The sequence below is a fragment of the Marmota monax genome, unplaced genomic scaffold (assembly GCF_021218885.2).
Source record: "Marmota monax isolate L192 unplaced genomic scaffold, Marmota_monax_Labrador192_F-V1.1 WCK01_AAM20220418_F8-fsc00020, whole genome shotgun sequence".
In the NCBI taxonomy this organism is placed as follows: domain Eukaryota; kingdom Metazoa; phylum Chordata; class Mammalia; order Rodentia; family Sciuridae; genus Marmota; species Marmota monax.
In genome coordinates this window covers 15,492,675-15,518,788 of record NW_026692912.1, presented here as the reverse complement: position 1 = coordinate 15,518,788, position 26,114 = coordinate 15,492,675, and the positions used below count along the sequence as shown (strand labels likewise).

Below are 26,114 nucleotides of genomic sequence, written 5' to 3'. Positions count from 1 at the left end.
GGGGCTGAGGCTGTAAGTGTCCATGTGTATCTGAATGCTGTAGGATGTTAGTATGGGTAAGGCTGTCTTTGAGTTTGAGAGTTTTGTCTGTGCAATTGGGGGCTGTCTCTTAGCTACATGCTTCTCTGCCTTCCCTACTTTTCTCATTATCAGTAGAACCCTAGAGATGGTGAGATGGGCACTGGACTGTGTAACTAAGTACATCCTAAAGGGAAGAGGGATATTCCAAGCAATCCCTCCCAAAAGAATTCAAGGGAACTACTCTCCCTTGCCACTAAAGTCCCTTCCCAGTCCCAGTCAGTGCTTATGAGCCGGTGTGCTCCCTGGTTGTTATGAAGTAGAGGTATCTGTGCAGGCATGTGAAGTATGGGTGGATGCCTATTGCCCCATTAAATGATGCAAGCAGGTAATAATTTGCATCTGTATGTACACAAATGTACCAGGCACAGCAGTGCATCAGCAGAGTATAACGTGTGGCTTCTTATAGAGTCCATCTCTGCAGACGGCTTGACCCTCTGGTCATGAATGGGGCTGTGCCTGAGGGCGGTGGGTGCCCCTTGAGGGAGGGGCAGTAGTGAGAGCTGTGTAGATGTGTGCCCGCCACTGTCTTTGTATGTAAGCGTGTCTCTGAGTGTATCAGCAGCTCTGAGTTTCTGTGTGACTCTGTGTTTGTGTGCGTATGTCTCCGGGACTCTGCCTCCTTGTGTGTGTCTCGCTCTTCCTTGGCGGGGAGGGGATTGGTCACGCATGACTCATCTTGAACCGAGCCGGGCTCCAGCGGCAGGGCGGCCGCCGCCGCAGCTGGAGGGGGAGGAGGACGAGGAGGAGGGAGAGGAGGAGGGAGAGGAGGAGGAGGAGGAGGACTACCAGGAGGGGGAGGAGGGGGAGGAGGAGGAGGAGAAGGAGGGGGCGGGGGCCTCTCCAAGTTTGTCGGGACCTTCTTCCGAGGCAGCGGCGCCGGCAGCCAGGGAGGCCAGGGCTGAGCGCGGGCCGGGGGTGGGGGCTGGGGCCGGGCCCGGGGCCGCGGGGCCGCCGCCTGGGCTCTCCTGCTCCTGCTGCAGCCTCTGCTCCCACTGCGGACGGGCCCCCCCTCTGCGCGGCTCTCGGAGCTGCACGCCGACTGAGCCCGCCGCTCCAGGGCCCATGTACTGGAAGCATGAGAACGCTGCCCCGGCGCTGCCCGAGGGCTGCCGGCTGCCAGCGGAGGGCGGCCCCGCCACCGACCAGGTGAGCGAGCGAGCGAGCGGCCCGGGCCAGGGACCGGCAGGGACCGGGACCCAGCCTACCCGGGCCGGGAAGCGGGCGGCGGCGGGGAGGAGGGGTGCGAGGGTGCTCCCGGGAGTGTGTGTATGTGAGTGTGTGAGCGCGCGCGAGTGCTGGGGGGGGGGGTCGCGGAAAGCGGGAACACATTATGCAAATGTTGGAGGAATTTCTCAAAAAGCGATTTAGCAAAGACACAGGCGAATCAAGAGGAGGCGAGGCCGGTATTGTCCGTCTGAATAGGCGCTGATAGCGCCGATGCGCCGGGGGCTGTGCGGGAGCAACACTGAGAATCCCGACACCGGGCCGGTCCCGGGCGCGCCGAAAGGCTGGAGGGTGATTTTTTCCTTTTCTTGGACCCCTCTCTTTTCCCTTTTTGGTCTCATTTCCACCCCGATCTTGCCCCCTTTTGCTCCGGATTTCCCTTGGACTGGCCCTCGAAAGGCGCCTGAATTCGTGTCAATATCGCCTCTTCAATTTCTCGGCGCGTGTCGGGCCGGCGGGCAGGCGGATGCTCCCTGCGCTCGGGGTTTTATTTTCCTCAACCACCAGCACCACCACCACCACCACCCCCATCTCCTTTTTATTTTCTTTCTTTCTCTCTTTTCTCCTTTTTGCATTTTGTGCCGAGAGGAGGAGAAGGGAGCGAGGAAGGGGGTGGGTGGAGAGAGAAAAAATTCGATTTTTAATTACTACCATTAAAAAATCAAATTTGCAATTCTTTGGGCGGCCTGATGGATCTCACTGATTGACAGTTGGAATTGACACTCTGGCTACCTCTTATCTTGGGCATTCACGACAATTTCTAATTGCAGGTAGTTTGTGTGTGTGCGCGTGTTTTTTTCCCCCCTCAGAGGCTTGGATTGCAAGGGAACTAAGCGATTACTTCAAGAGCCACGGGTTAAGTGCAGGGAGAGGGGGAGAGAGAGGGAAAAAATCCAATCCAAATTCAAATTGCTTCATTAGAGAGACACCGCTTTTGTGGGGAAGGGCTTTAAATGCCCACTACAAAGTTAGGACTCATTGTTCGGCGCCGGTTTATATAACAGGCGCGGGGAGGCGCTGGGCTCAGGCTGCACCGAGCCAGTTCTGCAGCCGCCGCCGCCTGCATTCCCTCCCCCCTCCCCCAGGTGATGGCCCAGCCAGGGTCCGGCTGCAAAGCGACCACCCGCTGTCTTGAAGGGACCGCGCCGCCTGCCATGGTGAGTCCGTTCGGCTCTGCCTCGGCCCTCGGTCCCCCAGCAGCCCAGGCCTGGGCACCGGGCCCGGCTTTCCGGCAACTAACCGCTGCTCAAGCGCTGGGGGATTCCCGACCGGCGCCGCCCCTCTCTGAGCCTTGATTTTCTGGCCAGGAATGTGGGCTCTGGCCGCTTCCCGCACCCAAGATGCGCGTGTTAAAAGTTGGGGCCGTCCCTTCTTCTCCAATAGGCCCTTTCATTCCTGTCCTCCTGCCGACAGCGCGGCACACCAGGCAGATTTCGTTGTCAGTTGGTGCGCAAAGGGTTCAGATTTGTCGCCCAAGGCAGGGTCGATTCTGGGTGCCCGGCTCAGAGCTCTGCCCTTTCTCCCCTGCTGCAGGCTCAGTCAGACGCCGAGGCTCTGGCAGGCTCTCTGGACAAGGAAGAGGGTCGGGCCTCCCCATGTACGCCTAGCACCCCATCTGTCTGCTCGCCGCCCTCTGCCGCCTCCTCCGTGCCGTCCGCGGGCAAGAACATCTGCTCCAGCTGCGGCCTGGAGATCCTGGACCGGTATCTGCTCAAGGTGAGTCAGGGGAGGTGTTGTGTGTTTGTTGGCGGGTGTGGGTTGCAGCCCAGAGAACTGTAGGAAGGCTGTGCCGGGGCCAGGTCCACTTGATTCCGAATCCTGGCTCAGTCACTGCCCTACTGCGCGGCTTTGGGCAAGTCTTAGGGCCTTTCTGCGCCCCGGGTTCCGTCTGAAAAGTGGGAAGAGTGTATTTCCATTTCCTTGAGGCTCCGTGTTACCGAAGAAAAATGGGGGAGTCACATGCGCCTTCTGAGCTTCAGCGTTTGTGCCTGCAAATGAGAACTGGGGAGGCTGGGGCCGGGCATGAAAAGAGGCCCGCGCTGAATCGACCCCCATCCCCGCCCCCTCCCCAGGTCAACAACCTCATCTGGCACGTGCGGTGCCTCGAGTGCTCCGTTTGTCGCACGTCGCTGAGGCAGCAGAACAGCTGCTACATCAAGAACAAGGAAATTTTCTGCAAGATGGACTACTTCAGGTAGGCTGCGGCTGCCGGGTCTGCAGTGTGTCCTCAGGCAAGCCCCGGGCGCATACGCAGGGCCACTTCTGCGGCGTGTGGTTTTCAACTCCGGAGCCCTGGAGTCCCGAGGGCCTTCCCGGCGCGCCGCACTGGTCCAGCCTGCCGGCTTTCAGCACCGCGAAGCCAAAGCTCCAGGCCACGCGCCACTACTCGCACAGGTTCCGGTCGGCGTCTGCTCCCGGTTCCGGCGGTCCGCTGGGCTTTGGTCGCACCTCTGGCTCCGTCTCGGGTCTTGCCTGAGTCTCAGGTTCTAGTTCTGACCTCGGGCGCCGCAGCCGAGCTCTGACATCCGCGGCTCTGGCTCCAACCCGCTGGGATCCCGGCAGTCAGCCGACTGCATCCCCAGCGAGCTCCGGCCCTGGTTCCAACCTTACTGGGACTCCAGTTGTGCGGAGGCCCGTCCTGGGAGGGCCTTTGACTCTGACCCGGACTCCGAACCGGGTTCAGAGCTGATCTGGCCCCAAGCACCAGCGCCGCATTCATCTCACATCCTAACCCATATCCAAGTGCCTCGTCCTAAACCCCAACCTCGGCCTCTGGCCTCAACTCATGCCCAGGTCGCTCAAGTGTTCGCAGTTCGAGTATGGGGTCTTGCCGGTGTCCCAGGAGCCAGTTCCAGTCCCAGCTCCGCCATAGTTTCCGGCTCCGGATTCAGTCTTTACTGGTTATAGGCTCAGGCTTTGGGCTGCTGGGACGCGAATGGAGAGTCGGGCGCCGCAGCCCAGACAGCTGAGTAGGAATACCTGGGCCACTCTGTCCGCGAAGCAGTGCCGCGCTTGTCCCCGCAGCTCAAGATCTCCGCCAGTTGCATCCTTCCGCCGCGCCGCTGTGTTTCAGTCGCTTATGCGCGCCTCACTGCTACCCGCGTAGTCTGGCCTGACCCAGTCACGGGGTCGAGGTCACTGAAGTGTCAGGGGCGCTGCGACTGTCTGCAGGATCTCGAGGGGGGGGGGCGTATGAACCAGGCCTGGTTCTGTGGTGGCCGGGTGTGGAATTGGTTCCTGGGAGGATCGCCTCCCAAAGTGCTTTCTCAGGAAGTGGAGAAAACTGTTCCCCTCTATCACCACCCCCTCCCAACCCACATACATCCTTCCCCGCCTCCGGAGAGGTCACAATTTCAGACTTCCTTGAAAAGACCCCAGCCCCAGAAAGTCTCTGAGGGTAGGGAGTTTGGTGGATGGTAATGCCTCGACCAAAATTGAGCCTCCAGGGACCTGGGATGAGAAGACCTTGAGTCTAGGGAGGAAGTAGGCAGCATTTGGAGCTGGGAAAGCCTTGAGAAGCATGGTTTAAAAGACTCTTTTTGTGATGAGTATAGAAGAGCATGCAGTCAACGTGTTTTGTCTGGGGGATAGGGATGCTCTAGTAGGTGTCCTGGGGCTCCCCATACAAGGAGAGTGTGTGTATTGTCTGGGATCTGTGCAGTGGTACTGGGGAATGTGTTGTCAGCAAGGTCAGGAGTGTGTGCACAATGTGTGTGTTCCTTTTTATAGAGAAACATTTGTCTTTAGTTCAAGCATATGCACAAGGTGGACAATACAGGGTCACACCTGGACCAGGATCTGTAAGAGGGAGAGTGAGGTCTGGTGAGAGAATTCTGAAGCCATGTCACTCCCTAACTCCACCTTTTCCTCTGAGGGGACTTTCCTGCTTATGGCCCTCCACCTGGGGAACTGAAGGATGAAGGGTGTAAGGTCAATGTGTACTTGTATCTGCCAGCTGCTGTGTGCTTATTTAGGCAGAAGGGGGTTGTTACTGTGGTGTGTTACCAGAGTGCAATATCTCCTCCACAGTTCCATTTGACTCTTGATTTGGCTCCTGCAAGAAATGGAGGTACAGTCACTGTCTAGCCACTTCCCTGTTCTAGGCCTGACTCCAGTCGGGGGTGGGGTGGGGTGGGGGAGCTGCTGTTTGGGGGTATCTTGAAATCATCAGCTACCAGGGAGCTTGGGGAACCCAGCAGGAAGGAGCCTAGGTCCTCCTTTGTAGAGTGAGGCTGGACAGGACACCTGTCCTGGCTCTCCTAGTGACAACAGGCCTGGTACCCTTACCACTTGTCCAAATTTCTTTGCTGCTTCTCCAGCCCCAGTTCATGCCCAAGCTGGACTGAGCCTCCTTGAAGGTCAAAACTAAGATCTTGATTCCATTATTCAGAGCCTCCATTGATTCCCTGTCCCACTGCAGTGGGGTGGAGGGTAGGGTGCCCGGCCATTGTGGGGAAAGGGAGGACACTGAGTCCTGTCAGGCCAAGTGACCTTGGGCAAGTCACTGCATCTCTCTGCTCTGAGTTCTCCTTTTTCAAGATTATCTCCCTGAGCTGCTGAGTAGGCCACTGAAGGAGCCACCGTAAAGGCTCCCTAAATGGTAGTGTCTACAAATGCCTGATTACTATTGTCACCACCAGGCACAGCCCATGATGGATGGCATTTTCCCAGGCAGCTTGAGGAGCAGAACCTGCCTGAAATGATGAAGCTGGGTTGTTTCTGGGCTATAGGTTCTGAGCATTAATCCTTTTCCAGTGACAGAGCCCCCAAAGCAAAACTAAACCAGATTTTCACTTAAGAAAACGAAGGGGGAAAAACCTCACATTCCCAGGATGAGAGTAAAACTGTGGCTTTTCTGATCACTTCACACACACACCTCCCCCCCCCCAGATCTCTTGGGCAGCCCCACCTATAACAAAAATAATAAAGCCCACAAAAAGGGAAAGAAAAAGAAACGTTGGGCAACACCAATTACTGTGAGGAAGCTTCCCCTGGAGAAGGCTGAGAGAAGGTGTGTGGGAGGCAGAGTTCCCTCTCAGGAACTGAAGCTCAGGGAGGTGCTGTGCCCTGAGACTTTCTAGCCTCTATTTCCTGGAGCTGGGGCTCAACCATCCGGTAGGATGTGGACTAGAGCAACATGGTGCCCAAAGAGACCCAGGTTTTCCAACAGGGTGAAGGACAGTGGGAAGGAAGAGAGTGACTGAGACCCCATGGAGAGAGCACTTGGGGTTCCCATAGTCCTCTAACCTTTGATCTTGGCCCCTAGGGAAAGGGTTCTCCTTAATTCTAACCCCTGTCTTTCTGTCTTTGACATCATCTTGTAAGTCCTCCTTCAGTCTCCATTGGCAGAGCCAGTGTTGGTGGCTAAGAAGTTAAAGGTTAGGAAAAAACTTCAAGTTCACTCTGGAAGGAGGTCACAGAGCCTTCCGGGGAGTCAGGGAGGTCCAGTACTATTCCTGGCTCATTTGCATTGCTGGGGTTTAGGTGGGTTGTCTATTGGCTGTGTTTTCTTGACCAGGCTGCTGGACCTCTGTGCCTCAGTTTCTCTAGTTCACTCTCCAAACAGGGACCTCACCAGGTCTTGTGGGTTCAACGTGATTCCCACCTCCTCTCAGTCTCAGAGAGTCCTAGCAGGAAAAAAAAAAATACCAGCAGAGAAATATGATAGGATTTACATTTTTTTCATGGTTGTTGTTAAGACATTTTTTCCTGATTTTTTTTTCCTCCCAAGAAGTGAAAAAGAAAAAATTCTGGGGAGAAATAGTATTCCTTTTGGGGGCATTCACATTTCCATTGCCATTGCCACCACAATCCAGGACAGCTTTACAGGACCCCCTCTCATCCACCTACCTGCAGCTGTTGCCCCATAAGCAGAGCATGGGCTGATGGCAGTGCCTTCCTGGCTCCCTCAGCCTCCTGGAGCATCATGCCTGTTGTATAGCTGGGGAGACTTATGTCCTGGTAGAGTGGAAAGTGACATAGCCAGGGTCACACAGTGAATGAGAACACGAAAGCCGGTCAGCACAGGAGTGAGGCGACCTGCCATCAGAATACATGCCTAGGTCAAAAGAGGATTAGGGACCCAATGAGCAGAGACCCACAGTCCAGGGGAAAGCTTTGCATTGCTGTGCTTACACTCTACCTGCTATATCTCATTTAATCCCCACGTTCAATCTGTGGGTTTGATGTTCTCATAATCTCCATGTTATAGGAGGGGAAACTGAGGCCCTGAGAGGTGAGGTCATGCAGCTAATATATAGTAGAACCTGGATAAGCCCTGTGGCCACCTAACTCCACTATGTCTACCCCTAAACACTCCCATATTTTTCTTCCATAGGCAAGATATGTCAGCCACCTCTGTGCACATTGTGGGGCCTGTGGAATGGCAAAGACCCCTGTCTACTTGTCCTAAGATTCTAGCCCAGTTTGTTTGACTTTACATAGAGAGCACCCAATGCGTGCTCAAATGATGACTCTCCCTGGGTGGCTCTGGGAGCCCAAGAACAGGGATAACTTCCTCAGAGGCCCTGAGTGGCAGCAACTTTGCCAAGGCCTGCTCATCCCTGCTGGCCCTCTTCCCTTCTGACAATGGGAACGGGGGACAAAGGGTTAACTGCCTCCCCTTGTGTTTGTAGGGCGGGGTTGTTAGAGTGCCAAGGCCTCCTGAAGTTCCTGCTCCCTGTTCAGCCACAGGACTGAAGGCAAATCCCCAGCCTTCTCCAGTCTCCCACCTTGAGAGTCCAAGCTCTGTGGATTCCATCCCTCTCCCAGAGAAAGGGTCCCAAGGGAAGCCAAGATCCGGAAAGTGGCCCCCCACTATGGAGAGCAGCACAGCGGCTGCCAGCTGTTAGGGGACAGATGTTGGGGGAACTGCGAGGGGATTTGGGGGGAGGGGCCTCAGGACGGGACCTCCAAGGAACTGGCCGTTTTAACCTTTTAATTGCTGGTTTTGTTTTTTCTGGCTTCTCCTAAGGGTTTGCCTAGAAGGGAAGGAGCAGAGGGAATGGAAAGGGCTTCATTTCAACCCTCCTTGTTCCCCTCATAGAGTCTCTTGAAGGCTCTCCATCTAGTGAGCATCTTGAACTCAAAATACATGAACTCAAGTTGGAGTTCCATCACCTTGGCTTCCTAGCTGCCTAACATTAGCGCTCCACTTCGATTTCCTCATGGAGAAAAGGAGTAATAAATGGGGGAAGAGATCCGAGCAAAACTCAAAGCGCTCATTCATAGAGCTTCATTCATCCAGCAGATGATCACAAAGCATCAACTAGGTATCCAGGGGAAGTAAACCTGGAAAGCAAGCCTGATTTTGTCAAGGACACACAGCTCCCGCTCAGCACCAAGAATATCCAGATCTCTCTACTCTCCATGCAGGGGATAGAGGGCTTGACCTTGTGCGATGCTTAAGCTACTCCTTTCAGCATTTGCTAGGATGTGCAGCATCTGTCGGACACCTCTCCATCCCCAAAGCGCTTCAGTCCTTTGCGTCTTTGACTCTGGCGCATTGGGACCCAGGGAGGGGCGCGCATGGCCCAGACCTTGCAGCAAGGCTGGGTGGCTGTAGGCGCGCCCCCTAATCCCTTTGGCGCTCCCTTCACAGCTCGCGAACACCCCTTTCTTGAAGTTTCGTTGTCTCCACCGCCGATTTCGCTGCTTCCGGAATCCGGCGGCTCGAGCCCCGCAGCCCGCCTGAGAAGGAGTCTGTCGGTTTGTCAGAGCCTCGATCCGTAAGCCTCCTCGTGCCCTTTGTTTGTGCCGCTGATCCCTGTCCTGGGTGGGGGACACACTGCAGGAAGGGCCCTAACGCATCCAAACCTATACAATGACACCCCCATCCCCATTCCAAGGATCCGGTGCAAGGATGATTTCGTTGACTGGGACGTGTCACAGCGAGTGCAGGGAGATCCTAGGGCTGGGAACAGCTCCTGGCATTTAGGGTGATACTCGGAGGGTAGGAAAGTTGCTGATAGGCCACTCTAGGCGCCCGCTTCGAAACAAGGGGGCTGGGGCCACTGTGACCTACGAGTGTGGACGGATAACAGACTCGGACATCCGGAACTCTCAGGGCAGAAAGTCCAGGGGTGCGAGGTGAGACACGGACGCATCCCTGGCCCAGAACAATTAAGTCCACCCAGCCGGACAGGACAGGAGGATCCGGACCGCACAGTCTGGTGCATATGCGGCAGCGCGCAGGATCTCTCCACCAGCGGAAGACGCCATCGCTTTTGCCCAGCCTCTGAAGGCTTCCCGCTTTCCTTACTCTGGCTGTCCCCACCCTGAGGTCGCACTTTCCGCTTTCTGGAGATAGCTGGTCTCCTGGTCCAGCATGCTGCCAGGAGTGGGAATACGACGATGCTGTCAAACCAGGACCCCTTCTTGTTCATCCTTCTGGAACCTCAGGTTTCTTGTCTCCAGTCAGTCTGCTCAGCGGGTTCTAGGTCTTTCTTGCATCTCGGAGGGGCCCTCGACCCTGGCCCCACACTTTGTGGTCTCCAGTAAGTCACTTGCCGTCTCTGAACCTCCTATTCCACGTGTAGAATATGGGTGCCAGAGTTGCTATCTCACCAGGTTTTGACAAAGCTGAGGGGGTGCAAAGCAGACGTTGCGCCCCAGGACCCGATCTGAAGTAAGGGTTCTGTGCACAGCTGGATGCCCGATTTCCCCCCACAGAAATATTGGAAAGCCGCATTGCCCAAAGACCAGAAAGTGCTCCCAATCCAGATACCACCAGTCGATGACTGAATAGGGATTGTCCCACCAAAGGGATAAGCTGGGTTGGGCAAAGCCGGTTCATCTCCCCTTTCTTCAGGCAATAGAAGCAAAGATTGTTTGCTGTGCCGGGCTCTTCCCTGGGGAAGTTGCGTTTCTGAGGTCAAGAGCGGTTTTTGCTTGGCTTAGGTAGAGGACCCGGGAAAGGCACTCAGCATTGCCCCAGCGAACCTATGGTCCCCTTACTCTTCTTCGGGGAGCCTGGGAGCTGGAGCTGATGGAAGCCATTGCACTCCCTCATTCAGTAAAACTCAATTGCATGATTTGCCAAGGCAGGCAAGGTTGGAACCAGAGCGGTTTTGCTGGACTGTTTCCCTCAGTCACACAGAGGCTGTCCTAATGCTCCCTGGGAGCATGGAGGCAAATCTTCTACATCTTCCCCTTCCCTCCAGGAATCCCAGGAGTGCAAGGGAAGAGCCAAGGAACCAGATGTTTACAAACCAGTGTGATCAAAGCTAAGAGGGTGGTACGATTGTGGGGATGTGTGGGGATGCGTGTGTGTGGGGGGGTAGGATATGGTCAGGAAAGGAACAGCCTGTGCGAGGTCCTGGGGGTGGGAAAGTGCTTCAGAGAAAGTACCTCATAAAGATCTGGAACTAACCTTCCCCTGTGGCTGACTGGGACTCATGCTTGGATTTGCAGTGGGAGACTCTGAAGAAGGTTTAGAAGGAGGTGGGCCTGAAGACGATGTGGTCTGTTAGGTTTTGTAAACTCAAAAACATCTTGAACCAGATTCTCAGGGTGAAGGGGAGCCACCAATGGATTGTAAGCAGGGTAGGGACGGGATTTCATGTGCCTGCTGGAAACTTGGCTGTGACTGTGTGTGGAGGATGCACTGGCAGGGCGAGGCTGGAAACCAAGAGACCAGGGTGGAAACTGGTAGTGAGGGGTGCCTGATGGAAACCTGGCCTAGGAGGAAGGGTGGCAGTGGAGGGGGAGAGGAGGAGATGGATCCCAGAGATATTTGGGAAACAGAACCACGGAGCCTGAGGATTGGCTGGATGTGGGGTTTGAAGAGGGAGAAGTGTGTGATTTACACTTCCACACTCCAGAGGTGGAATGAATTGTGGTACCATTCCCTGAACTCAGAGCATACAGAGGTAACTGAGGATGAGAGGGTTGGGCACAGTCACAAGTGAGTCATGCACTTAAAGAACAAACCTTCCCTGGTACCTGCGGTATGACTTCTGGTGCTGAGGGAACCAGGCTCTGCAACTTCCGGGAGGGGCTCTGGTGATGGAGACAGCTGCACACACATATCCCAGGACAAAATGGGGAGAGAGAAGGAGAAGAGGCAGAATAAAGGAAGGCTGGTTTCTTTGTAGACTGCAGGACACTAAACAAATAGCAATCGTCATTGCTGTCTGCTGTCGTCATCTAGTTCAGTGCAGAGCAGGGAAAAGGAGAACTCAGAGGAGTTAAATAATTTGCTCAGGGTCACAAAGCTAGTTAAGTGCATATCTGTCTCTTCTTCCAAGAACTTTTGAGCTTCTGTATGGCTGGGACTATAGTTTATTCATCTCTGGCATTGGCATGGCTGGGGTTCCTAACTTTGTGAGCTGTGTGACCTTGTGCAGTTTAGTTTACTTCTTGTAAGAAGAATTATTTGGGATAATGACTGTAAAACAGAATCTTGCTGAGTACAGTGCTCAAAAATTTGCCTGTTATTATTACTATCCTGTTTTCCTAACAATTACACTGTAATTTTAATTAACAAACTAATATACATATGTAAGTGATCAGCGTAGAAAATTTGGAAAACTCAGAAAAGGACCAAGAAGAAACTAAAAATCATCCTCCAGCTCATCCTCTCCGTGGGACTTGGCTGGGGGTGAGGGCAGATAGTGTATCCAAGCAACAGGTATTTGCTGAGTCAAGACCCTGAGGCCAGGAGCCTGGGGGCCGCCACTGGGGGTATTGGGGTGGGGGAGAGATGGCCTGTCTGAGCCTAGTCCCTGTCACCTTGTCCCGCAGCCGATTTGGGACCAAGTGCGCCCGGTGTGGCAGACAGATCTACGCCAGCGACTGGGTGCGCAGGGCGCGCGGCAACGCCTACCACCTGGCCTGCTTCGCCTGCTTCTCGTGCAAGCGCCAGCTCTCCACTGGCGAGGAGTTCGGCCTGGTTGAGGAAAAGGTGCTGTGCCGCATCCACTACGACACCATGATCGAGAACCTCAAGAGAGCCGCCGAGAATGGTACCTAACCCGCCCTGCCCAGCACCCCTGTCTCGAGCCCTTTCCCACCAGATCCCAGCACCCCAGATGTGATACACAGTGCTTTATGTGCTGGGCGTTCCCTGGAGCACTTGGAGGCTGGTGGAGGTGGGGCTCCTCCACGGTTAGCTTGGGAATCTGTCACTACCTTACTGCAACTGTGCTGACTTATCTGTAAGATGGGGTTAATAGCAGGAGACCTTTTCAAAGGCTGATGAGCTGAAGTGTTGTAAAACCTGGAGGCACTCAATGAATGGGAGGGTGGAGTGGACTCTATTCATTGAGGCAACTACTCCACCCTTGGAAGGCGCCTGGGGGCTCCTTACCCCAGTTGCCTAGGCCAGTCCTATAGAGATTTATTATTATTATTATTATTTTGAAGTTACTGGGAATTGAGCCCAGAGACTTGCACATGCTAGGCAGGCGCTCTACAACTGAGCTACATCCCCATCCCCTAGAAAGATGTTTGTTGTAGCCTCTGTTCTCCCAATTCCCATCCTGGTAGCACCAAGCTGAGGTTTGAGGGTAGGGGTTTCATCCCGGACAAGGGCTCTGACTATTAGGAGAAAGGGCCCCATTCCTGAGACTGGAGATGAAGCTCCTACATACTGTGACAACAAGAAATTTTTTTTCCTCTCTGTCCCTCAGTCCCCCTACCCCATCTGTGCAAGATGGATGTTGGATTAGAATGATCACAACATCTTCTCTGATTTCCCAAGATACATAGACCCATACAGGCCCCATATACGGACAGCCTTCCAGGGATCTAGGTGGAGTAGGGACTGGTAAAAGGGAGTACAGGCAGGGCTGCCCATGATTCCTCTGTCAGGGTCCATAGATGCTGCTAACTTCTCTACAGCATGGATTATTTTAAGTAATCTTTACAATAGTCTTAGGATGTTGATGGTATATCCCCATTGTACAGATGAGCAAAAAAGTGGAGGTTATCTTAGTATGTAACATCTAAGTTAATATAGTAGTGGGTCTGCCCAGCCCAGACTCTTAACTACCATAACACAGCATGTCACACCATGCCATACCACCTCATCCCTGTGTTCCAGGGCCCCTTAATTGGACCTCAGAAACCCAGGAGGCTGCAGGGATGTGGCTGCCTCTAAAGAGTTTCATTTTTTTTTTCCATTTAAAAAAGAAGGCACTCTAATCCTTGTCCTGCCTGCCTCCCTATGGGACAATAATATCTGCCTCACTCCCAGTCCCTCTGGGGAGTGGTATGGATCACCCTTCCTCAGTTTCTAGACTTCAGCCTGAAAACTAGTCGGGGACCACAAGAGTATACTTGTCCAAGACCAGAGCTAAATGGGTTGCTCTCAAGTTATCTGAAGTTGTGGGCAGGTCAGCAATGGAACTGAGATGGAAACCCAGGATCCAGAGTTTCCTGCACACCATGGTCCATCAGTAACCACAGGCTCCTTAGGTAGCTGGACCAACTAGGACCACCTTTAGTCATGGTCTTGCCAATTACACCCTAAGCTCTAACCATAAGGGGAACTTGAAGGCATGGGGCCTCAGATCAGCATTTGATGTTGGTTACTTTTTTTTTTTTTTAACATTCTTTAGTTGTTGATAGATCTTTATTTTTATTTATTTATAAGTGGTGCTGAGAATCGAACCCAGTGCCTCACACATACCAGGCAAATGCACTACCACTGAGACACAGCCACAGCCCCTGATGTTGGTTACTCTTTTGCTTTCTAAACACTTGCATACGCGCGCGCGCACACACACACATAGACACACTACACATGTTCATCATAATAATATTAGAAAAGATGGTTAAGCAAAAAGAAAATAAAGATCACTCCAAATGCCATTTCCTCTCACATTTTCACCTTTACCTTTCCAGATATTTCTATGTATTTGTTTATTGTTTTTTTTCTTCCAACACAGTTTTTTTTTTCCTAATTAAACTACAATAAATTGTGAGCAGTGGTTTTCTCTGAATGGTGGGATTACTGATGATTCCCACCCTCCCCTGTGGGAGGTTTATTGGAATTTTCTGAACTTTTGATAAGGACACTTTTGTATTTAGAACAATGAAATATTAAAATAAAATCAGAATAAACTTAGTAGTTTACAATCATAGTTTTAAAAGTAATCTAATTTGAGACATATACCCAGGTTAACAAAATTAAGAATTTTAGAGAGATAATATGTAGCAGTTTTAAAGACCTCAGAAGTTGCAGAAGTATTGAAAGTAAAAAGTCTCCTTGATGACATTTCTCTGAGGTTAGCCAGAGGTTGCTCCGTGCTGACACCTTGGTGTACATCCTTCCAACCTTTTTTCTTCCATTCATTGTAAGCTCCTTGTTTCTTATTCCCACCAACCTGTGGATCCCCCTAGTTTCACTCAGAGGGAGCCCAGTTTGGGCGGTTAGGATCAGCCAGCTTTCAGATTCTAGTGGGAAGGTTAGGGGCAGGGACTTTATTCTCTTTGAACCTCAGTTTCCTCTCGCGTAAAATGGGGATAATACCACTCTCCTTAGGGCTTATATGTAAAGAGGACGTTGAAAGAGAACTCTCCAGTATGGAAACAGAGGTCCCTTCCCCAAACACTGAGCTCGGGGATTAGGACCCTGGGATCCCCACTCCCAGCCAGCTCCGCTCCTGACCCTTCCAGGGACAAGCTCCCCCCACCCCCGTCCTTTCCAGGCTGCCACTAGAAGAGATGGGGACGCGTGGTCAGCTGCTTCTGTCGCCCCCAGGGAACGGCCTCACGTTGGAGGGGGCAGTGCCCTCGGAACAGGACAGTCAGCCCAAGCCGGCCAAGCGCGCGCGGACGTCCTTCACCGCGGAGCAGCTGCAGGTACCGGGGCAAGATAGAGCCCCGGGGACGGGGGCGGGGCCTCGGCGGGGGCGGGGGTGAGAGGGCCTTGTGGCTCCACCCCCTCGGCCTGGACCCGCGGGTGGCGGGAGGGGCTGTAGCTGCCTGGGGCGTGGCCTCCGGTCCGGAGCCTCTGATTGGGCCGGGGTCTCGGAGACCTCCGCGCGCCCTGCCTCACCGCCCTCCCGCGACCCGCAGGTTATGCAGGCACAGTTCGCGCAGGACAACAACCCGGACGCGCAGACGCTGCAGAAGCTGGCGGACATGACAGGCCTCAGCCGGAGGGTCATCCAGGTGGGACCACGAGTGGGCGGGGCCTTCAGGTCTGGGGCGGAGCTTAGGGGTCCCGGGCCAAGCTCTGAAGCTCGCCGCGGTGCCAAGGGTCGCCGGTGCTTGTGGAGGCTCTTCTTCAGGGGGTGGGGAGGCAGTCCCGCCTGGGCATCCCCTGGCGGCGCGTGCGACCCTCTCAATGCGAGGCTGAAACTGCTGAGGCTGTCGTTCCAGGTGTGGTTTCAAAACTGCCGGGCGCGTCATAAAAAGCACACACCGCAGCACCCAGTGCCGCCCTCTGGGGCGCCCCCGTCCCGCCTTCCCTCCGCCCTGTCCGACGGCATCCACTACTCCCCGTTCAGCAGCCCCGAGCGGGCGCGCATGGTCACCCTGCACGGCTACATTGAGAGTAAGTGACCGCAACAGCGGGAGGAGGGTCTGCGGGGAACGCAAGGCTGAGGAGTGTGCGTGAGCGACGGAGGCAGAGGCGTGGGGATGCATTACAGAGCCTCGTGGGGAAAGATGTGGGCTTCGAAGTCATTCGAATCTAGGGGCTTCGTGGAGCGGGTAAACCCCCCGCCCTGTTTCAGAGGGGGGCTGAATCCTTTCTCTTGGTAAAGGCGAGCAATTTAGCCATTCCCCAAATGCTATGGCCTGGGGACTAGGGAGAGAGTAAGAGGAGCAAGATCCCTGCCCTGTGGAGCCAGCATTCTGGTCAGTTAGACAGGGGAACAATAACCAGATTGTTAAGCGCATGATTTTCCCTGGGATGATTTCTACAGGAAAGGTGCTGGGTGGGAGTGTTTGGAGATGCTGGTGGGGAGGCCGCCTCGAGGAAACACACCAATTTGAACTCGTGGAAAGGATTTAGTGAGGCATACTGACTGGGGGAACTGAATGTGGGAAGGCCTTGACCCAGAGAGCGAAGGTGTCGGGGGTACATTTGGGAAAGCAGAAAGTTAGTGTGGTCTTGGGCATATCACTTAACCTCCTTGAACTTCGATTTCCTCATCTGTAAACTGGAATATTATTAATGCCTTTTATTTTTATTTTATTTTATTTTTGGTGCTAGGCCCAGGGCCTTGTGCATGCCAGGCAAGCACTCTACCAACTGAGCTTTATCCCCAGCTATTAATACCTTTTATAGAGTTGTGAAAATCGATTCATGCATTCAGTAAATACATTTTGAGTGCCTCCTGTGTTCATAGCACTGGGAACACTGGGAACACAGTAGGCCAGAGCTACTGTGCTCCTGGAACTCACATTCCAGAATGAGAGATTGGGAAAGAGACCCTGAACTCTTAAAAGAAGGAGGGGAGGCCAGGCAGGGTGGCGCATAACAGTAGTTCCTGTGGCTTGGGAGGCTGAGGCAAGAGGATCACAAGTTCAAAGTCAGCTTCAGCAAAAGTGAGGCACTAAGCAACTCAGTGAGACCCTGTCTCTAAATAAAATATAAATTAGGGCTGGGGATGTGGCTCAGTGGTTGAGTGCCCCTGAGTTCAATCCCCAGTACCAAAAACAAAAAAAAAAAAAAAAAAAAAAAAAAAGGGGGGAGACATGTGGGTGGACAATGAGTTCTATGGGGAGAGGTGGGAAGGGTCATGGTGAAGGGACTTTGGAGCAGGAACCTGGAGAAATAAGGGAATAAACTCCTGTATTTCTGAGGGATGAGCATTCAGTGAATCTGTTACAGAGCAGTTGCTTATCGAGACTTTCTTTCCCTTTGAGGTTGTTTTCTCAAAGCTGAGCATGACCAAAAAAATAGAAGTGATCATAACAAACACACATGCATACATGCAAACAAATACTCACCATCCCTTCTCTGGCTACAAGTGAAAGGGAGAAAGAAGGGAGGTCAGAGAGAGAGCCACTGCTTTTACCCAATACCTGCCACGTGCCAGACATAAACATCAGAGATCACTATCCCATTGAATGGTGGAGGAAACCAAGGGCCCACTGTAAGTTCATGGGAGCTAGTGCTCTTTAAAGATCAAATGTCGGGGGTCAGACTGCTGGGCTTCAAATTCCATCCCTGCCACTTACTAACTGGGTGACATTGGGAAAGTTTCTTAGCTTCCCTGAATATCAGTTCCCTTATCTTCAAAAACAAGGACAATAAGAGTTCGTATCTCAAAGCAGTGTTGTGACTGTGGAATAAGGTAACTAATGTAAAGTCTTCAACATTCAGTAAGTATTAGCTACTCTTGTGATGGCAGCATGGGCTTGGTTTGTAAACTAGCAGTACAGAGTTCTGCCTGCTGCTCCAGGCTGCTGGGGAGAAACTGGACTCTTTACACTGTTCCATTTCTGAACCATCTGCTTAGTAGGAAGGATACTTTCCCCCTTTTATTTCTAAACAATAATTTATGTTCAGCCTGCACAGAGCCCAGTAAATACTTGTTAAAAATGCCAATGATCAGGGCCTCTCTAGTACCAGGGACCTAGGCTATCATCATTGTGTGGAGGTAATGATGGATCTAGGTGACCCTCTTCAAAGGTGGGCCACGACTCCATCCACACCACTCCAGTGAGCATGCCTAGATCTGTCTTGGATCCCTAGAGAAGGGGCTGAGGTACCCTTTTCCTTTTTCCCTGGTGGTGGAACCTAGCTTGGGGCAGAATTCGGTGGGGTGTCTGGGCCTGCTACCTCTTGCTTCAAGAGCTGAAGGTCACCCCAGTAGTTTGCTTTGCAGTTAGTTAAAGTCTTGAATCTTGAATATTCTGAAGCCTTAGAGCTGGGAAGTTGAAGAAAGAGAACGAGAGCCCAGGAAAAAAAAAAATGAACTTTTACTTCATAGTTAATTAAATTCACAGGATCCTTAGTTTCCTGAAGTCTTAGAGCTTAGAATGTGATAAAAGCTTTGGAACCAGACCCCAGAAAAATGCACAGATACACATAGTTATTTGAGTAATTTGAGGTTGTTCATGGATTCCCTGAACACCCAGGGAGTTAAGAACCCTCAATTTAATACAATTGCTTTATTCTACAGATGAGAGATCTGTGGCTCAGAAAGACACAGAGATTTGTCCCAAGTTACATATTGATTGTCAGTTTCTGCACAGTTCTTTTTCTATGATCAAAGAGGATGAAGTCTAGAGAAGAGATAGGCAAAGGACTTCTCTATTATAGTGGTAAACAGGATGAAGCATGAAAGGTTTGGATCAGACACACAGGTGGACTTTCCCCAACAGTTTTAGATGTTGGAATAGGGTATGGAGTCTCATTCAACAAATAATTTTAAAGTACCTACTAGATATCATGCCTCATCCTTGGTGTTGGAAATTTACAAAAATCCAGAAACTAGAAAACAGATTAAAAACTTCCTGCCCTCATGGAGCTTGTATTCTAGTTGGCAAAGACAGGTGATAGCAAAAAACAATAAAAACACACCGTAAGTCAGATGGTTAGGGCTAAGGAAGAAAAACCAAGCTGGAAAGGAGGATGGGGAGGGAAGAGGAGGGGTGGCTATTGGTATTAGGTTGATGAAACCCAACTGGGAGACAGAAGTGTACAAGGAGGATCTGTACACAACCCGTAGAGCACAACCTTGCTTGCACGAGTGCCCATTTATCAATGAACTGGATGATTATCCCTAGCAACTGTGGCACTTTATAAAGTCCTTCATGTGCAGTGTGGTCACCCACCCTATTGAAATCTCATGCAGGTGTTAAGTGGCAGGGATGGAACTGGTCTTGGGGCTCCAGCATGCAGAGCACAGGGCAGGTGGGATCCCGTGTGGAGCCTGAGGGATGGGCTCCAAGGCAACCTCTCGTCCACAGGTCAGGTACAGTGCGGGCAGGTGCACTGTCGGCTGCCTTACACCGCGCCTCCCGTCCACCTCAAAGCTGATATGGATGGGCCGCTCTCCAGCCGGGGTGAGAAGGTAAATGGAGCCAGGTTGGTCTGCTGGATCAGAGCCTTCCTGCTGCGGGGCTGAGTTTCTGGCAGTATTTCCCGTCCTTGAGTGGGCAGCCTGCCTCTCTGTGGCAGACCATCTCTGCCCAGCCAGCTCTGGCCCACTCTGTGCCCATGAGAGGCATCTGAGCAGCTGCTGGCATGTTCCACATGCGCCCACTCCACAGGCCTCCTTCGCCCCGTCCTCTCACTGGCAGGGTGGCTTCTCTTTTGTCACACTGGAGAATTTACTCAAGCTTTGAGGCTTTTGCAGGGAGGGCTTCTGGTGGGGCAAAGAGACAGCAGGCCAGCAAGGAACCTCGGCCAACTGGCAGGGCTCCTCTGTGGAACCGGATCTCTGGTTGTTTGAGGCGTTGGGAATGAATGTCTAGAAGATGCTTAGGTATTACCCAGTCCAGCAGCTGGAAGGCTTTGCTTTTTAAGCATTGGAACCCTTCGTTTAGTCTCATCAGTATCACAGATGAATTTAGACGGAGCTGCTCTGAGTGCAACCATGGAGCGGGTAGGAGCCTCACCTCCCGCTCAGCTCTGAGGCATCCCAGAGCTAGCCTTAAAAGCCATTGAGCTGAGACAGCCTCTCCTTTTAGAAGAGGGAAATCGAGGCCAAGAAGCTGAAGGTCAGAGCCTGGATGAGAACCTGTGCGTTTATTCATTCACTTACTCATTACCCACAGATAAGTAAAGCATGGCTGCTGCTCGAGGAGGCCACATCTGGAGGGGGAGACAGACTCCAGCATTTGCAACCCGGCTGATCACACTGTGATAGGGAGCTGTGGGATGGGGGAAGAGTGGGGGCAGGGAGAGATGGAGGGAAGACTTCCTGGAGGAAGGCAGCCCCAAAACGCAGGCCTGACACTGGATCAGGGCTCATCAAAGACAGCCATCCCAGCTCTTAGGGAATCCTGAACCATTCCATGTCACTGGGACAGGCTTGGGAGGAAAAGTGGTGAGAAATGGGACCAAGGGGCTGACAGGCAGAGGACCTGGACTTTATCCCGGGGCAGTGGGGGACCTTGGAAGGCCTTGCAGAGACAGCACTGTGATGGTCCTCAGAGAGGTCGGCTGGAAGATGTGCCGTGGGAGGCATGGAGCCACCCTGAGTCAGATGGTACAGTGGTCCAGGGAGACAGAGACCATGCTTTAGAGGTGGAAGGTCCATCAGGAGCCCTCCAGTCCTGTGGATCCCAGTCTTCATGTGTCTTGGAATCACCGGGGCAGCTTGGAAAAACAGATTCCCAAGCCAGAGTCTGATGGCGAGACTGGAATGGGGTACATTGACCTGCATTTGTGATGCTCAGCCCCTGTGATTCTGATGGGCAGCTCCAGGTGCAGAACACTTCTCCAGGGTATTTCCTCTGGCTGTGCCTCCTGATTGAGCACCTACTGTGTGTTGGGCTCTCTGTGATTGGCAATGTGAGGGAATATCTATAGTACGGAGGTGAAAACAGCCTAGTTGCACAGATATGTTTCCAAGTAGGTGGTGGTGTTCAACACAAGAATCAGGTGGTCGGGGAGCACACCGCAGGAAGGTCCCTTCTGAGACTGTCACATTCACAGTAAGAACTGCTATTTGTTGAGCTCGTCTTCTGTTCCACTTTACACACATCTTCTGGTTGACACCTCCCAGCTTCTTGGTGGGCATGGAGATGGCCTTTCTCATTGTAGAAATAAATGGACTGAGGTTCAGAGAGATGAGGTGATTTGTCGAGGGGTGCAGCAAGTTTGCTGGACTCTGAAGTCTATGAAGCTCAGTAGATTCTTCCTTTCTTGTACCACTTCACATTTCTACAGGACTGTCTCTGACAGTATCCTTTACAGCCTCCCTGGGAGGATGGCTATGATGGAACTCCATGTCACCTCTGGAAACGGAGGCTCAGAGAAGTAGCTCATCCAGGTCACACTGAGTGTGGACACAGCAGGCCTCGATCTAAGGACCACCTGCCTCATACCTGCCTCTTTCTTGTGGGAGATCATTGGTCCTACCAGACCTGGCACTGGCTTTGCAGAAGAGATCTGACCTGATACCCACCCACAAGAAACTTGTGACTTAGAGTAGGACATGGACAGTTATACCATAAGGCAATGGGGTAGTTGGAGTGGGGGCAGCCATGGCCTTGGAGGACCCAGAAGAGGGAGTGACAACTTTAGGGGAGAAGCAGGGTATGAGGAGAAGGGCATTCCATGTTGGGAGAGCAGCAAGTGCTGATGCACAGAAGCAAGGAGAAGCCTGGCTTTGAGGGGATTGTGGGGTGTTTAGTGGGGTGGAGGCCCAGGGAAGTGGAGGAGCAGCCAGGGCTACATACTGAAAAGCCTGGTACCCTAGGCATTATATAGAGGGAAGGGTTGGGCCTTGGAAGTGCATAGGGCTGGGCTCAGTGCTTGGAGAGGAGCCCTGCCTCCTGGTTGCTCAGCTAAGCTTGTGGTTATTTCTGGTTCAGCCTGAAAGACGAGCCAGGCTGGGCATTGGCAACTTTGGCTCTAGGATTCTGGCACCTGGGTTTGTCTAGTGAGCCAGAATTCACTCTTTCTGGGCTGTGTCCCCGGATTTGTATCCAGATGCTCTGCATTAAAGTGTGTCTCCCTCCTTTGTGACCCACTGCCCTCTCACTGTCAGAACTTCCCTCAACTTCCAGGGATTTTTCCCATCCACATATTGTCAAACCTGTGGGCTTGGTGGGTCACAGGGCTTGGGCTGAGCAGGCAGCGTAGGACTGTATGGGCTGTCTCCCAAGTCCCTCCGGGCCTGAGCCAGCCTAGCTGTGGGGAGACTGTGTCCCCCTGGGTCTGGTCCTTGAGCCCACTCATCTGGATCAGGGCTGGTTTGGCCAGGAGAACAATGACCCGAGCATTCTCAGGGTGGGAGGAGCTTCCTGTCCACTGCGTCATCATTTGGCCACATACGCCTGTGCGTTTCCAGAACCACATTTCTTCCTGGTTGTGTACCCTGATCCCACAACTTCAGCACTTGGAAGGTTCTTAGAAATCAGGACCAAGAGGTTATTATTCAAATATTAGGTCATTGAGGGACTGAGGCCCCTGTAGGGGACAGGTTTGACTGGGGTAATCTTTTTTTTTTTGGGGGGGGTGCTCCTTTTAATAAGAGCTTAAAGCCAGGTGTCCTGCAGGTCCAGTGGAAATAAGGCACAAGGCTGGGGGAAGAATGCAGTGTGAGCTTTGGAGCCCAGCCACCCTGAGCCCAGATCTGCCACCTCCTCCCTCTGAGACCTGGAAACACGATTAGCTTCTCAGAGTTTCAGTTTCTGCATTTATAAAATGGGGACAATAATGGCTCCCACCACCCGGGTTTGCTGTGGAGACTAAATGCAATGACTTGTGTAAAGAGCTTAGCACAGTGTCCCATAGGCAGAAAGCGCTCCATGGGTACTGGTCGTCATTATGATTGCAGTAGTCTACTCGTATCTGTAGGGCTATGTTCCAAGACCCCCAGTGGGGGCCTGAAACCCTGGATAGTATTGAACCTTATATAATAGTATATTTTTCCTATACATACATACCTCTGATAAAGGTTGATTTATAAATTAGGCACATTAAGAAATTAACAACAACAATAATAAAATAGAACAATCATAATGTACTCTAATAATAGTTATATGAGTGTGATCCCTCTCTTTTGAAAGAGTCAAGACCAATATTAATATTCTTGGACTGTGGTTGACTGCAGATAACTGAAACTGTAGGTAAGGGGGAGGGGACTACCATGCTACTATGGAGGTCAACATCTTTGCTTTCCTCCTCCACCTCCTCTGGTAGCTGATTCTGGGCAAGAAACATCCTGATCAGAAAATGTATCAGCGATGTGACGGTGCCCACTGGCAGACTCTGGGCCACTTGAAACCTCCTCCTCCTATTTTCCTGTGAAAAGGGACACCCCATTTTGACCAGCCAGCCAGTAACCCTTGACCTGAACTTCAGGGGATGGGTTGTATGGGTGGCAGTAAGATGTCAGCCAGGTGCTCTAAGTGGAAGAGGGAAAGAGAAAGGAGCAGAGGCCCACCCACTCGCTGTGCATCAGCCTCTGGCTTAGCCACATGCCTTGGCTTTGTGCAGATCCGGTGCACACTGGGTGCTTAGCCCTTGGCTTGGTAGATTGTGTGCCGTGGGCAGCTGTTGTCATGGTGGTGTTGGAGAGGTAGAGATGGGAGGTTTAGTAAAGAGCCTGCCTGGATTCCAGTGTTGGTGTGCCTCTTCCTAGCTGTGATCATAGACTCACTAACTGCCACTTCTTTCAGCCTTGGTGCCCTCCCTGTAAAATAGAGACCATCACAGTAGGACTTCCTCATGGGCTTGAGGTGCAGCTTCATTGAAGCAATTTATGGAGGGAGCAGGGTAAAGTACCCAGTAGGTTTTTGCTTCTGCTATTGTATCTCATTGAATCCTCCCTGTTCTGAGAGGTTTTGTCATCCCTGTTTACAGATGAGGAAATAGGCTCAGAGAGGGGAAGTGAGTTGTCCAAAGTCCCACAGCAAGTAAGCTGCCAGAGTCAAGATTTAAACCCAGATCTAGGCCCTGAGCCCTTCCTTATGCTGCATGACTTTGAGGATCCCTGGGGGCTGCCAAGTGGGGCAGGCTCCCAACTCAGCCACCTCCCATGCCCTCCTCTTGCAGGTCATCCTTTTTCAGTACTAACGCTGTCGGCACTTCCGCATCTGTCCATGGGCACCCCACAGCTGCCCCTCAGCCGCTGAGATCCAGTGTCCAAACTGTGGCCAGGGATCCACCGCCTCCGCATCCACCCCCACCCGCCATTCTGCCCGCCGCCAGCTGGGCCCCCAGGCCTGGCCTTCCCTCTCCTGCTGAGAACCAGAACTGGCCAGGAGCATCACAGAGTCCTCCTCTTGGAAGGCAGAGCTCCCTGAAATTTGGAATCAGGGTGAAAACAACAGCCTGTTTTTCCCATTTAAACAGGAGTCATCTTCAACTTCAGCTGATTACAATAGCAAAAGACAAATTGAATCATGCGACACCAACAGCCTCCTAATTTACAGGTTTTCTTCCCCGCCCTCCCACCCCCATTGGCCTTTATTTACTACTTCCTTGGAACCATCTCTGAATTCCGAATAGCCGACAACCCCCAATGTCATCCACTCTGTTGCTTTTGTCTGGAAAACTCTACAGTGTTTGTGGGATGTCCCCAAAGGAAAGCTATGTTCTAATTTTATCATTTCCATCTGTCTGGTTATGTCAAGTTAATTCAGAAAGAGAAGAGACACTGACCAACCCTGAGAGGCCCAGTAGGGCAGAGATGGAGGCCTGCCCAGACCAAGAGGCAGAGGGACAGGCGGGGGATGGGGGACAAAGGCCCCCATTGGTTGGAGATCGAGGAGAGGGATGTGGCACATGTGGCACTCTGCACTGGGAGAGGCACTAACCATCTCAAGGAGGGGAAAGCGAACACTTGGGACGGAGGGGAAACCCTACCCCCACCTGACTATCTAACATAAGTGCAGGAGACGTAGCAAAGATGGTATTTGATCTGTGTGATGCTGCTGCTGAGTGTTTGGGCAGGCTAGAGTTGGGGATGCTTTTTGGCTGCTGGTTCACTACTGATAGGGGTGCCTGGGCTAGGGGACCACTCTTGGGGGCCAAGGAACAGAGCCCAGTGAAATGAGAGCCAGAATGTAAACTCTGATCCATCTCTGAGTCGAGAGGTACCCACTGCTTAGGTGAGTGTGCCAAGCTAGTCCTATGGGCTTCCCTGCCAACCCTGCCCAGAGCCAGCCCCACCCACTCCTGAGAACAAGGCTAGACACAGCTGTGCTCTCATCCACCCCATCCTGCTGCAACTCTTCCACCTGAAACCAAGGGCTTGGGCAAATAGGACCATGATATTTATGTTTTCAGGGGATGCCCATTTGCCCCAAGCTTATCCTATAATTCTAGAACTACTTGGAGACCTAGTGCATTTCCCACTAGAGGCTGCTAGTAAGCATGCTTTAGCCCCAGTCCTCCTGCCTGCTTTTGGAAGGAGACTCCAGGACAGGGAAAGCAAGTTTATAGTTATACGCAGCTGTGGTCCCTCTGTCTTCACCCATAGCAGACATCACTAATAGATGCACTCTCTCTGAGTCTGGATAAGGTTTCGGGATTCACATGCTTGAAGTTGGCACTTAATGAGAACTTACATGCCATTTTCTCTGGAGGAGGCCTAGGCATGGGTGAGGCCCAAGAAGGGAACCTGCATTCTGTCCCTTCCAAAGATGTTACAGCTAACTAAGGTCAAAGAGAAAGCACCACTCAGAATGTGGTGAATATAGCTCAGTTCAGAAGTCATCCAGTGAAAACTTGTGCTGCCTCTGTCTGGGCACTGAACTAACAGGAGTGACCTGGGCCTGATCCCTGGCCTTGGGGAGCTCAGATCTTTCCTTTGATTTTTGCTCCTAATGATCAAAGCCCCAATCACAACCATGTGGTAAGCAGCCAACTGAGCCTTGCCCAGGGTCACCCAGGATCCTCTCTGTCTTGAGTCTCTCCCCAGGGTCTGTTCCTTGCGTGGACTACATGACAGTAGCATGTTGCAGTTCAAACGTCTCCATTACCCTGTTAAGAGCAGCCTGGGAACACACAGGCCGACAAGACTATTTATTTAAATACAAAAGGGGAAATACACACATGGAATAAAAATTGTAAGCACTTTTTTTGTAAAACCAATGTCTGTTTTGTTACATATCTTTCATGTTGTGCTTTGTAAATGTCTTATTTGTGTAATAAATAAAGTTAACGCAAGTAGAAGTGCTGGCACTTAAATCCAGAACATGATGGGATTTCATTTCTTTCCTAC

At 52.2% G+C, this 26,114-nt stretch overlaps 1 protein-coding gene across 3 annotated transcripts; it reads left to right on the top strand.

Moving 5' to 3' along the window:
- Window positions 1-1,012: 1,012 nt before the first annotated feature.
- On the top strand, window positions 1,013-26,080 carry Lhx6 (LIM homeobox 6). Of its 3 annotated transcripts, XM_046452020.2 has the most exons (10): window positions 1,013-1,227; window positions 2,391-2,462; window positions 2,839-3,021; window positions 3,378-3,499; window positions 12,049-12,269; window positions 15,011-15,111; window positions 15,328-15,423; window positions 15,634-15,808; window positions 19,180-19,283; window positions 23,942-26,080. In XM_046452020.2, exons 1-10 carry the CDS (start codon window positions 1,144-1,146, stop codon window positions 23,960-23,962), a joined length of 1,179 nt encoding a protein of 392 aa, XP_046307976.1. In that variant the 5' UTR covers window positions 1,013-1,143; the 3' UTR covers window positions 23,963-26,080. The 3 variants fall into 3 exon arrangements, with proteins under 3 accessions (XP_046307976.1, XP_046307977.1, XP_058437675.1); XM_046452021.2 differs by lacking the exon at window positions 19,180-19,283; XM_058581692.1 differs by lacking the exons at window positions 1,013-1,227; window positions 19,180-19,283 and adding an exon at window positions 1,397-1,569.
- The last annotated feature ends 34 nt before the right edge of the window (window positions 26,081-26,114 follow it).